Source organism: Zophobas morio, unplaced genomic scaffold, assembly GCF_036711695.1.
Source record: "Zophobas morio isolate AGI-343-1 ecotype UQ-CSIRO unplaced genomic scaffold, CSIRO_AGI_Zmor_V1 ptg000014l, whole genome shotgun sequence".
Taxonomy (NCBI): Eukaryota; Metazoa; Arthropoda; class Insecta; order Coleoptera; family Tenebrionidae; genus Zophobas; species Zophobas morio.
Window position 1 is genome coordinate 14,795,183 of NW_026972119.1, and position 13,639 is coordinate 14,808,821.

General features: G+C 35.8%; 1 protein-coding gene across 1 annotated transcript; it reads left to right on the forward strand.

Annotated features, from left to right (window-relative positions):
• The first annotated feature begins 494 nt into the window (after positions 1-494).
• Positions 495-4,529, forward strand: LOC135128820 (uncharacterized). The gene has a single exon (XM_064055898.1). It carries the CDS (start codon positions 495-497, stop codon positions 4,527-4,529), a length of 4,035 nt encoding a protein of 1,344 aa, XP_063911968.1.
• Positions 4,530-13,639: the final 9,110 nt, after the last annotated feature.

Below are 13,639 nucleotides of genomic sequence, written 5' to 3' on the forward strand. Positions count from 1 at the left end.
CGGCGGCACTCTTTGTCGGGCAGCAGCAATCCGGCGGCCGCACCTTGTGGCGGCTTGCTTTTGTCGGCGGCGGACCTTGGCGGCCACATCTATCTGTGGTGGCTCGTGCCATAAGGGGTGGACGGACAAGTCCCCTCTCTTATTTTGTATAAAATTCTTTTTGTCATTCGTTAGGTAGCAGTCCAGCTGTGTGGACAATAAAATACAAAAATACAGTCCACTTCTTTTATTTCGAATTCACCACGGCCGCACCATTTTGGTCCATCGAGCCCGATACATAGCGCCATATCTTGGCCATACGAGTTACGAGCCCGTTGATAGTGCATATCAGTGTGTTGGCCGAATTCATCGCAAGTTCACGATACAGCAGCCTAACGTCTCAACATCACCAGGAAGCAGACAGGTCAGTGCAATTATCCCGTCTATTCCTCAATTCTATCGTCCTATCACATTTTTTCGCGTGTCAATAACGCATTTCCTTGTCACCGTTAATCATGACGGAAGAAAATCGAAAATTAACATTACTCTTGCGCAAAAGAGACCAAATTATCAAGCATCTTGAACGGATAGATTCATTTGTCACAAGTCACAGTATCGGTGATATTATGTTAATAAAGGCTAGGCACCAAACGGCTCTCGAATCTTTTAAAAACTTCAGTAATTTACAAGAACAAATCGAAGAGGTATTACCAGTGGCCGACCTTGTTACACAAGACAAAGAAAGGATACAATTTGAGGAACTATATTATTCTGTCATCGCCAACATAGAAACTTTGATCGAACAATGTGAAAAGAGCAAATTTTCGGCAAATATCGAACATCCACAACACGAGTCAAAATTCAAAATTAAACTACCCACCATTGAATTACCGGAGTTCAATGGGAATTATGCGGATTGGTTGGCGTTCCGTGATATTTTCAAATCACTTGTGCATGAAAACGAATCTTTGTCGGACATTGAGAAAATGCACTACTTATGCGCCACACTGAAGGGCGAAGCTCTTCGCGCTATCGAGTCGCTCACAATTTCTAGTGCAAATTATAATGCAGCCTGGGAGCTGATTACAAATCGGTTCGAAAACACAAGACATTTAGTTCAAGCTCATATTAGTAACATTTTAAATTCACCTACTTGTAAAAAATTTCCTAATGCAACACCTTGTAATCACAGTACAATAAAACCAAATTTAGAACTCGAGAATTTAAACAAACAGGTAATAAAATTCTGGGAAACTGAGGATTGCAATACTATTACAAAAATACCTTCACAGCAAGATCTTGCCTGCGAAGCACATTTTAAGGAACATACCAAAAGGGATGCCGATGGTAGATTCTGGGTTTCATTAGCAATAAAGGACAATTGTATGAATTTAGGAACCTCGTACGAATCAGCACGTAAACGATTTATTCCTTTAGAAAGAAGATTGCAAAAAAACTCGCAGTTAAAATCGCAATATGTTAACTTCATGCGCGAATATCAGGAACTCGGCCACATGGAGCTAGTTCCAGAAAATCAGTCAGATTGGTCCAATACGTATTATATTCCTCACCATGCTGTATTCAAAAACAATAAAATTCGTGTAGTTTTCGACGCGAGTATGAAATCAGATAACAATTTAAGCCTTAACCAAAATTTGCTAACAGGACCAACAATCCAAGATGACATTTTCGCTATCACGTTACGTTTCAGAACGTACCAGTTCGTAATCAGTGCAGATATCACAAAAATGTATCGCCAAATAAACATAAACATACCCGACCGCGAGTATCAGAGAATATTTTGGAGAGAAAGCCCTGATACACCTGTACAAATTTATCGTTTAACAACGGTTACCTACGGAACTACCAGCGCTCCATTTTTAGCCATTCGTTCGCGCCAGCAACTAGCAATTGAAAATCGTGAAACATTCCCAACGGCGAGCGCTAAAATTATCAGAGATTTTTATGTTGACGATCTATTGTCGGGGGCCGATATTTTATCACAAGCATTCGAACTGCAACATCAAATCGATAAAATTCTCAAATCGGGCGGTTTTCAATTATGCAAATGGGCATCTGTTGATGTCAACTTAATTCCACAGACAAACAGCACAGATACAGACAAAATAAATCTTGATAAACACAATGAAAATAAAACATTAGGTTTATATTGGAATTATCGCAATGATTCATTAGCGTATAAAATCAATTCACTTTCAAATTTACCAAAGGCAAATGTAACAAAGAAACACATCTTATCAACAGTATCCAAAATCTTTGATCCTTTAGGTTTAATAAGTCCTGTAGTCGTAAAGGCCAAACTATTGTTACAAAAATGTTGGTCTGAACAATTGCTCTGGGATCAAAAGGTTCCACACGATATTAACAGTGCTTGGTTAAATTTAATTCAAGATCTCACAGACTTGGACAAAATCACAATCGCTCGTAAAATCGTACCACAAAACGTTGTCAACATCCAAATACACGGGTTTGCAGACGCGTCCGAGAAGGCTTACGGCGCGGTTATTTATTTGAGAACTACCGATAGCAGCGGAAATATTCAGGTTAATCTATTAACTGCGAAATCTAGAATCGCGCCCATGAAAACAATTACAATCCCAAGACTAGAACTAATGGCGGCAGTTCTCCTTTCGGAACTATTAAAACGCGTCATTTTGTCATTAGATATCAAAATTGATCAAACAATTTTGTGGACAGATTCCACTATAGTTCTACATTGGCTAGCGCGCCCTGCCAGCCACTGGCAAATTTTCGTTGGTAATAGAGTAGCGCAAATCCAGTCTGAATCAAATTATGACGAATGGCGTCATGTCGTTAGCACCGACAATCCAGCTGATGTAGTCTCCAGAGGAATGTCTCCGGAAGAGTTATCAAAATGCTCTTTATGGTGGCACGGCCCAAAGTGGCTAGTTGAACAACCACAGAATTGGCCAAGTCCATTTGAAACAAATTTCGCATCAACAGAAATTCCCGAAATTCGGAAAACAGTTGTAACAACTATAACAAAAACATCACTAGATTTAATAGAAAAATTCTCAAGTTATGAGAAACTACTAAAATGTGTAGCATACCTATTTTCCTTTATTAACTACATTAAATCGAAACGTAATCACAAAAGGGTAAAGCTAGATGTTCATAATTTTGAAGATGCGCGTAATAAGGTAATTAAGTTCATACAAAGACAGGTATTCGCCAAGGAACTTAACGAACTAAAAACAAATGGTGTAGTCAACACAACGAGCGCTATTTTAAGTTTGAGTCCATTCATAGATAACGACGGTATCATTAGAGTTGGTGGACGATTGCGTCATTCAAATTTTACTTTCGCAGTGAAACATCCAATATTGCTACCGAGCAATCATCATTTTACAAAATTAGTCATCCAATATTTTCATGAACAACAACTGCATGCCGGGGCGCAGGCCACTCTTGCTGCGATAAGACAACAATATTGGATACTTTCAGCTCGTAATGTAATCAGACATACGTTGCACAAATGTATAAGATGTTTCAGAACGAAACCAAAAATCGCATTTCAAAAAATGGGCGACTTACCTGAACAACGACTAAACCCAACCAGACCGTTTTCAAAAACTGGGGTTGATTACTGCGGCCCCATTACAATAAAAGAAGGTCATGGTAGAGGTAAACGCAGTGTTAAGGCATACATAGCCCTTTTTATATGCTTGTGCACCAAGGCCGTGCACTTAGAACTCGTCAGCAGTTTGACGTCTAGTGCTTTCTTAAATGCTTTGAAAAGGGTCATATCACGCCGCGGAAATGTCTTAGAACTACATTCTGATAATGCAAAAAACTTTGTAGGCGGTAATAACGAGTTACAGGAGCTAAATGAACTAATCCATAGTGACGAATTTAAAAATAGGGTAATAAAAAGTTTGCAACATCAGGTCAAATGGAATTTTATCCCGCCAAGATCACCAAATTTCGGAGGCATTTGGGAGAGTAATGTTAAGTCAGTAAAAATCCATCTAAAAAAGGTGATCGGGAGTGCCTTATTGACATTCGAGGAAATGTATACTTTCCTTACCCGAGTAGAAGCCTGTTTAAATTCCCGACCATTTACCCCTTTATCCAACGACCCAAACGACCTGTCTGCACTAACGCCGGGTCATTTTCTAATCGGCGAGAGTTTGACGGCCCCACCAGAAAAGAACTTAGAAGATGTCAAACTGAATCGTCTAGACCGCTGGCAACTCCTCGAGAAAATGCGCCAGGAGTTTTGGATCAGATTCCAGCGGGAGTATATCACCCAGCTCCAACGCAGAAATAAGTGGAAAACATCTCCAGCGACCAGTCTGAAACCAGGTTGCTTGGTACTGCTAGTGGATGAACAAACTCCACCACTAACATGGCCACTAGGCAGAGTCCAGGAGGTCCATCCAGGACGAGATGGATTAGTACGAGTCGCTACAGTCAAAACTAACAAGGGGGTCTACAAGAGAGCGATCTCTAAATTGTCCATCTTACCAATAGACAGCGACATCGAAGACACCACATCGAGTGATTAGTGTCACCGAGTGATTAGTGTGTGCAAATGACTAGTGTGTGCGAGTAAAGGTGCGCAACTTATCCGAGTGTAGCGCTAAAAAACGCAGTTCGCCTTTTTGTCTCGCACAATATCGTTATATCGTTATTTTTACATTTTTTGTTTACATTTGTGAATGTTACATTGAACTGTGTAACATTTATTTGTACTTGTATTTTGTATATAACATTTTGCATAACTTTGATTTTATGTGTCACTATGTGTGTGTTATTGTATTTCGAATTCAGCAGAATTCAAGGGCGGCGGCATGGTACGGCTTGTGTCACCGACAGCTTCCCTGTCGGCGGCACTCTTTGTCGGGCAGCAGCAATCCGGCGGCCGCACCTTGTGGCGGCTTGCTTTTGTCGGCGGCGGACCTTGGCGGCCACATCTATCTGTGGTGGCTCGTGCCATAAGGGGTGGACGGACAAGTCCCCTCTCTTATTTTGTATAAAATTCTTTTTGTCATTCGTTAGGTAGCAGTCCAGCTGTGTGGACAATAAAATACAAAAATACAGTCCACTTCTTTTATTTCGAATTCACCACGGCCGCACCAGTGATTTATGTTCCCTTTTTCTGGAACTTTTTCGTGGTGTTTTTTATCCGATTTGTTTTTTAACTTTTTTCTCTCGTTCTTTTTGTCGCTTTTTTTTACGTCTTTTTTTTTCGTATAATTCTCTTTATTTTTTTCTACAGTTTTTATCATATTTCAATTTACTCCCCATTTTTTTATCGTATTTTTTGTCGCACTTTTTGGGCTTTTTGTAATTGCTTTATGCCATTTTTCGTTCCTTTTTGGTCGCCTTGTTTTTATGTCACGGTTTAGAGGCATCTTTTATGTCATTGTTTTCGCCTTTTTTTATCGTCTCTTTTTTGCCTCATTTTATATGGACTTTTGTTGTGCTTTTTTTTTCTCGTGTCTATTGTCGCCCTTCTTTTAACATTTTTTGTTCCCCTTTTTGTCACGCCTTTTTTTAGCTTTTTTGCCGCCTATTTTTTTTATTGTGTTTTCTTTTCTTTTTTTTTGGTTCCCTTTTTTCAGTCGTATTTTTTGTCACTTTCTTTATCTCTTTCTTTTTTTCTTTTTTGTTGCCTTTTCTTATGTCGCAGTTTGGAGGCCGCTTTTTCATAACCTCTTTTGTCATATTTTTTGTCCCTCTTCTATCGTTTGCTTGCCGGCCTTTCTTCCGTATTTATTATAGCCTTTTTTGGTATCATTTGTTTCCTTTTTCCTTCCCGAGTCCGTCGGCCGACTCTCTACTTTTGCATTTACTCAACCTATCATGACCCCTAGAGGACGAAGAAATAGCTCTCCCGTTTCCGTCTGTCTATCCGTCTGTCCATCTGTCCGTCTGTCTGTCCGTCTGTCTGTCCGTCTGTCTGCCGTTCCGGATATTTATTTGACAGATAATCTCCGAAGGTACTTGACCGATTGCTGTCAAATTTTGTATTTATATTAAAAATGTATGTAAAACGGTAACCAAAATTTGTCTAATCAGCCCCACCACTAATGTGATGACGTCACTTCAAAATTGTACATAGTAATTGGGTTTTAAATTGTATCAAATAACATAGTCTGACACATGTAGTTTATGACTTCGAATTGAGATTTTACCCAAAACGTCCAGATTTTTGGACAAAAAAATCAAAATTTGACATTTTGACATTTAATTTGGAATCTACAAAACCGAATGCTTTGAAATCTTGCAGATATTTTAAGGTTATAAAGAGCATAATAAATTTTTAGTCAAAATATATTTGCTTATCCCCTCCAAAAAATTGATGACGTCTGCTCAAAAGTTTGCCGAATAAATCCTATCTAAAATGTATAGAATAGGATGAGTCTGTACTTGTGATCTATCATTCCATTAATATTTTTTGGATTTGCGTATACAAGGTGACTCAAAAAAATTATCATTGTGTTTCAAAAGCTAGGGGCGTTCTGTCGAAATAACCAATTTTTTTGTTACTTTTTTCTGGCGTTTTCGTCCCATTTTTTGTTGACTTATCTGTCTATTTCTTTTACACGCTTTTTTAACAAATTTTTGTCAGCTATTTTTTTTTCGTGTTTTCTCTCCTTTTTGTCAGTCGGAATTTTTGTCACATTTTATTTCGCTCCCTTTTCATCGTATTTTTGTGACCTTTTCTTGTCTCAGTTTTTAATCCATTTTATCGATTTTTTTGTCTCTTCGTTTTATTCGCTTTTTTAAGGCAAAGCTTAGAAGCTCGTTTTTATAGTGTTTTTTTTTTCTTTTTTAGTCGTTTTTGTCCTTTTTTTAACACCCTATTTGTCGACTTTTTTCCCGCGAATTGCTTATCGTCTTTTTTGATATCTTTATTCCATGTGTTAGTAAGATGTTAGTCTGGCAACCTAACACCTGGTTGCTAAGTTACGCTTGGCTCATATGGTGTTAACAATATAGTTTCAGAATATAATATCTCCATTATTAACACTCCTATGGTTATGAAATTTTAAATATAAGTTGTGCACAACTTTCACTACATAACTGCGAAGGCAGTTTATTTTAACATTTTTTAAATTTAGTTGTAATTTTTGCATCACGTATTTTAAAAAATCAATATTTCAGTTATTTATGGAAATTTTGGAACGGGGTTATTACCACTGTTTTCAGCTTGCAAAATTTTCGAAATCGTACTACATCTATTTTTGACTTTATTTGTTGGAACTGAGAGATATTTAAAATAAAAGTTAGCAGTTTTTTTTACTGTGTCAATACACAACAATTTTCTAACGAAAAAAATCGACGATATATCTGGTATGATTTCTGGAGTTTTATAAGCTCGTTCGATTTAAAATGATTTATATAGATAAGTAACTTATTTAATAGAATTTACAACAACTGCTCGAAGTGTTTTGATACATAAATTGACTCATCGTTTCATTTCTCAAATAGTCGATTAAGAGCTGATTGTTAAAAAATAATGTTTGTCGAAGTTGAGAACAAGAAATCATCTGTGGTGTCAAATCAGGTGATCAAGGTGGATAGATTGGTTTGTCTGGGAGCTGCTTAAATGGTCGTCATAAAATTTCCTTAGAAAATTCAACCTTGTTGGACGTGTGTGAGCTGTTGCACCATCATGCTGAAAATATTCATTCTGTAATTCTTGACGATCAAGCTGGCCAATAAATCCCTCAGTAACTGACTCCTCGAAGAAAATGGAGCCTAGTCTTCGAGCAAATGGCACACCAAACTGAATTTTTAATGGGTGTAATGGCGTTCCTTAAAAAAGTGAAGATTTTTTCCACGTCACATTTTTATATTTTGCAAGTTTACATACCCTGATAGATCTAAGTTCTTGCAACAGCTGTATTTTGTAAAAAAACAACATCAGATCCTTTTGAACAATTTTCTAACAAGTTGAATTTGACAAATCTGTTTGCTGGAACTGCCTTTTTAAAGATGAGTGGGGGTTATTATCCTTAACTTGTCGGACATTTTCAACACTTTTGGGAATTCGTTCCTTAAAATTATACACCAGAATTTTTTTACGAAATTCCTGAAAACAGGGTCAGGCATCACGCATCATGCACTTTCACAACCCCAAACGCTAACTGTCGAAAACTGGAATTATTTTCACACATTTCTGTTCGTTTCATGCTTTAAAATATCATTGTGATTTGACACTCAATGTTCAAGTTAATAAAGAACCATTAGTAGTTAATGCTAAATGTTTTGCTTCATATATTCATTAGGGTATTTTTATTAACTTTTTCACTTGGTATCAACTCAGCCTCATGTTTATTATCTTCATCAAGTATTCCATTGCTTACTTGTAGCAGAAGCAGAAAAACACCCCCGTACACATAATTGTCATGGTTGGCGTGCTTGTGAATTTATGGTCACGTCAGTTCGATTGTTAAGCTCTGATATTATCATACATTTACCAACCGAGCTTGATTAAATTCCTTTTTGATATGACCTTAACGTTCCTAAAAAGCTAACTGTTTTGGAACACGTTATGCCAACCTCTTCACAGACAGGAAACGAAAAAAACGCGATTTCATTGAAAGTGACAACTTAATCGCCTTTCTGCTTTCAAACGGTGCGTTTTTAGCCGAATAATTAATAATGAGATAGATCCAAGATGATAAATGGTGGCAACGTCTGAAACAACGCCCACAACACCTTGAACTGAAAATAATGATGACGGATCGTGTGTGTATCAAATTTACGAAAGGCCTCAGCGTCAGAAAGGCCGAATTGGACCGTCCAATAAATTAAAATTATTAAGCAGCCGGCCGTACATAATAATCTATGTCCGTTTACATAAAAATCTATTTTCGGCTGGATGGGGGCCCGTTAGTCACGTTCATTTATTAAAAATGACAGTGCCATAAATAAATTAAACTTAATTGCCTGTAGAATCATAGTGAATGCATAAAACTGATGTAGCATCAATTTGCCGCGTGGCTCTGTTAAAACAGCGCCGTCTTTGATGTCGAGTGCCGGCTTGACTGATATCAACATCCGCACATCAATCTAATTATACGGGCCCGAACAACGGCCTTTGATAAAGCGGCCAACTTTAGAACGCTAAGCATAAATAATATTCGCTGTCACCACCGACATTCTGCCACTTGTGTTCTATTTCCAAAGGGAAATGCGGCGGCGGCCATCCGTTATTGTGGCAAGGCGGGGGCGAAATGATGCCATATGGATCTTGCGTGCCGCAGACGATTCCGATTGCTCACAATTCTGCTTATTATAAACTAAGCCACTGTTGAGCTTTCTCTTCCGAGACTAAAAGGGGAGAAAAAGCGGCGAAAAACGATGGCGAAGTGGTGGCTCCACTCTAAAACATTTTCGAAATTTACTACAAAAAGTAAAAAAACTAACGGGTGATTTTTTAAATTTCTGCTCTAGTTACTCATGACTAGGCTTCGGATTTTAGGTCGTTAAAAAATGAATAAAAGGAGACATTTTTAGGTCCCAAAATTGACGAATTAGGTTAAACATTAAACAAAACATTATAGAAACAAATATTTTGTGTAACAAACAAAAAAATGATTAAATAAACAAACGATCTATAGTTACGTCCACTAATTCTAAGTTATCGCAAAACAATGGCGATCAAAGTCGCATTTAACAAAAAATAAAATATTAATTCAGGTATTTAAAATGAGTTACAAAAGCAAACTATATATTTCTCTAAATTTTCGATTGTAAATTTACACCTTTGATCGCTTAAGCCACTTTTAAGTTTTGAAAATGTGCGTTCCACATCACAAAAAGTGATGGGTGCAAAATTAAATATTGAACAATCTACGTTTTCATTTATGTATGTATTGTTGGTAGCATTTCCATTACCGCAAATTACGTTATTTACTGAACATATAAAGTCGTATCCTGGATTCGTTTTTAATAGAGAACATAATTTTTGGAACGCCATTTCCCCACCTTTCCTGGTGTGGTTTTTAAAGATGTATACACTTTTTCCACAATTTCCATTCTTTGGTTTAATTTTAAACCTATAGTCTCTAATTGTTCTATTGCATCAGCAATAATTTAAAGTGAGTTTTAATGTACAAGAGTTCATTTTTAACGTTTGCTTTTTTTAGGAATTCTTGAGCTTTTTTAATGCTTTGTGCATCTGTGGCTTCAAATGTCATTACAACCTAAAATATTGAATATAAGAATGATAGTAAAAAACCATTATATATTTAATGACTTGTTTTAAAACATCAAAGTGTTCTGCATAAAACAATGCTGCTTGAATCCAAGTGCCCTACCTGGTTAATACAGGTTCAGGTGAGAGAGGTGTATTTGGTAAACTTTTTTATAAAACTCTACTCTTATTGGTGCTTTTAAAAAGATTTTCTTAACATTGCTAATTATCCCATTGATATCTGGATAATTCAGTCTAATTGTTTCAGACACTAAATGTAACCCATGTGCCATACATGTTAAGTGTGTTATATTTTCATGAAACACCTTCAAATTAGTACCAGTTTTGATCATGTATGAATCACCATCTGATACAAACCATTTAACTTTTTTGTGATCAGTTCCTTTTGGCCACAATAAAGCTACAAATTAACAATTAAATAAATCATAATAATTTCAATGCTTAAAATTATCAGTAGCACACCCAATGATTCGTTTATAAATCTCGAGATTGTGTTGCTATTAGTTTTATCAAGCTGCTTCAAAGCTAGTAGAAATGGACGGCCAGCTTCTTCAGAAGATAACTTTCCAATTACTAAATGGGATATGTATCTTCCTAATCTGTCCGTCGTCTCATCGACGCTAATCCATATATTATTATTGACAATAGAATTTCTAATTTGTTTAATTACCTGTAAATTATAAAATTTATGTTAAAAAGTTTTTAAATAAATGTTTTAGTGCTCACGTTATATACATATACTTTTGGTAAATATTTTTTTCTCAGAGTGCTTTCTGAGGGTAAATGCCTTCCTGTATATTTATGCATACAATTTTTAAACTCAGGACAACTAACTTTATTCCATGGAATATGTGCTGAGGTAAATGCCCTACATAAATCGGTGCAAAATTGCGTAAAATCATTGTCGGAACTAATGTTTAATAAAGTCTGTTTAATGGATTTATTCTCGTTCTTTTTATGTGCATCGCCACTGCAGTGGTGTCCAAAGTGTGATTTTTTTTCGCACTTAAACTAGGAAACAAAAATGTGAACATAATTCAAGCTGCAGTATTTTAAATGTTTACGTCAACAGTGACACGTGTTGCATAATTTGAACTTGAAGAACATATTTTAGGTTGCCTGAATATCCAGCGTCAATTTAATGCCAGCAACATTTCAAATGTTCTAAATATCATACAAAATCTTTTATTCATAACAATTTAAATTATGAAGATCACTTACTTTGCAATAGTTAGTGGAAATGTTGACCCTCAGGTTGCTTCAACGTTGGAAACACGAAATATTCCAAGGGTGTCGAATCTGGTGATCGAGGTGGGTAGATGTGGTCAGTGATTATGGTAGGTTATACCGACAGACGTCGAGGTAGTTGCACGTTTTAATAAAACTCATCCCAATCGAGAACAAATCTCTAGGTCTACGGTTTGGAAACTGGTAATGTTAGAAATCGTCAGAGAAGGGGAAGACCAAAAAATGGTGCAAATGACGAGAACTCTTTTAATATCATGTTAGATGTAACTGAAAATCCAAAAACTTCAATGCAGCAATTGGCATTAAGACCGAAAAATGAGCTAAATAGATTTTCATTTTACCGGCGTAATTTCAACTTTGAAAAAAAGATCTACATTTCAATTGATAGATTATGTCTAAATCTTTGGGGAAGACACAATATTTTTTAAAATAAGTGATTGTTTAGTGTTTAATTAATCGTTCATTCTTCGAAGGAAATTGCGTTTTTAGACGAGGAGAGAGCATTTTTCGCTTCAACTTTTATATCAGTGCAAAAACAACATTGAACTCTATGGGGAATACCCGGTCATTTTTGTTTAAAATTTATATTTATCAAAATATTTGCATTTAAAAAAAATACTGACTAATGAAAATAAAGTGAAACTAGGCAACCCTATTTACAAAGTTTTCCCTTTCAATAAATGACTGAGTTTTACACAGCAGGGAGCCTTGCCAACCGACCCTTTCAGGTAATCAGTCCAGGTACTTTAGGTCATAAAATTCATAAATACTCTTAGCTGACCAACATTGTTGAAACTCTTTTACAAGTCGACTTCTTTCATTGCTGACATAATTTGATTTAAAATTTTATATATTCTACTAAAATATTTTCTTTGAAAAAATTATTCAAGTATTTTTTATTAATCGGTCATTTTATATATTAATCAATACACAAAACTGACAAGATTTAGATTCTCATCACTTCACTAACCACTTATTTATCTAAACAATCATATTTATTTAAATTTAATTTTTGTATACTCTTTTCCGCACCACCTATGAGGTAGAGTATTACAGGCCTGTTTTTTACATGATATCTCCAGTAAACCTATTCCAATATTACTATTTATTCTTGTGTGTGTTTATACTAGAAGGGCAAAAAATTTATATGAACTACACATGACGCGAATGCAAATAAAAAAATTTAATTGTACAATTTTTTCTTTACAATTTGTCTAATGGTTTGACTTGTTTAATAACGAGAATCTACTCTCTCCGGAAGGTAAGGCATATAAATAAAATATTTCTAGGGCTCTATCATATTATTTTCCCAAAATTTATCATCTCGTTGAATTAAGCATTATTTAAATTGAACATTTTATATATTTCTACGATAGCGTTTCTGTTTATTAAGCCGTCTGGCGATGCCGCTAAAAATGTACAAACCGCATTGTCTTATCGTCAGTTTGGTGTTACTGCAAAATGCTTCAGTTGCCCTTGCTTCATTTTCTATGCAAAGATTTTGGGAGAGTACATGCTGAACTAGATTTGCAGGGATATAAAATATTTTTCACAGTACAGTAGGATCAGCCGTGTTACTTGCTCTCTCATTTTGCAAATTTTACCAAAATAACGTTCGGTTAGTCTAAAGGATTTTTCTGCGCACTATTCTGGATTATTGCGTTCGCCAATTGTGTTTTATTCGATTAAAAAGACATCAACGTTTGAAAGTTTTTTGAGAAATACTTTTTGTTCTGTGACATATCAGGTATTTCAACTGCCTCGTTATTAGATACATCGTCGCCCGAGAACTTGTATGATCCACAGACCGGAGCGCGTTCAGGCCACTGTCGACTCTATAAGCCTCCAGAAATTCTGCGGAAAATAGTTATTATTTAGATGCTTTTGTTTACACACGTCTCACATGTTTCACTCGATTTTGACACTCAACTATTTTTTTGTTTAACTAAGAATTAATACTTTCATTGCGTTTGATACTAACGTCCTAAATTAGCAATACTAGTGGAACAGTAATCATGCAATAGATTTTTTTGAGAAAGTACAGTTATTTTTATGTTTTAGCAAAAGTGTGTTCTACTTTCTATTAATTTTTACATATTTTTAGTCACAATTTTGATAGTTATTTTTTACTTTTATTTTTAGCAATAATAAATAGTCCAAACATAAAAAAATAAAAAAAAAAAAATAAAAATTGGA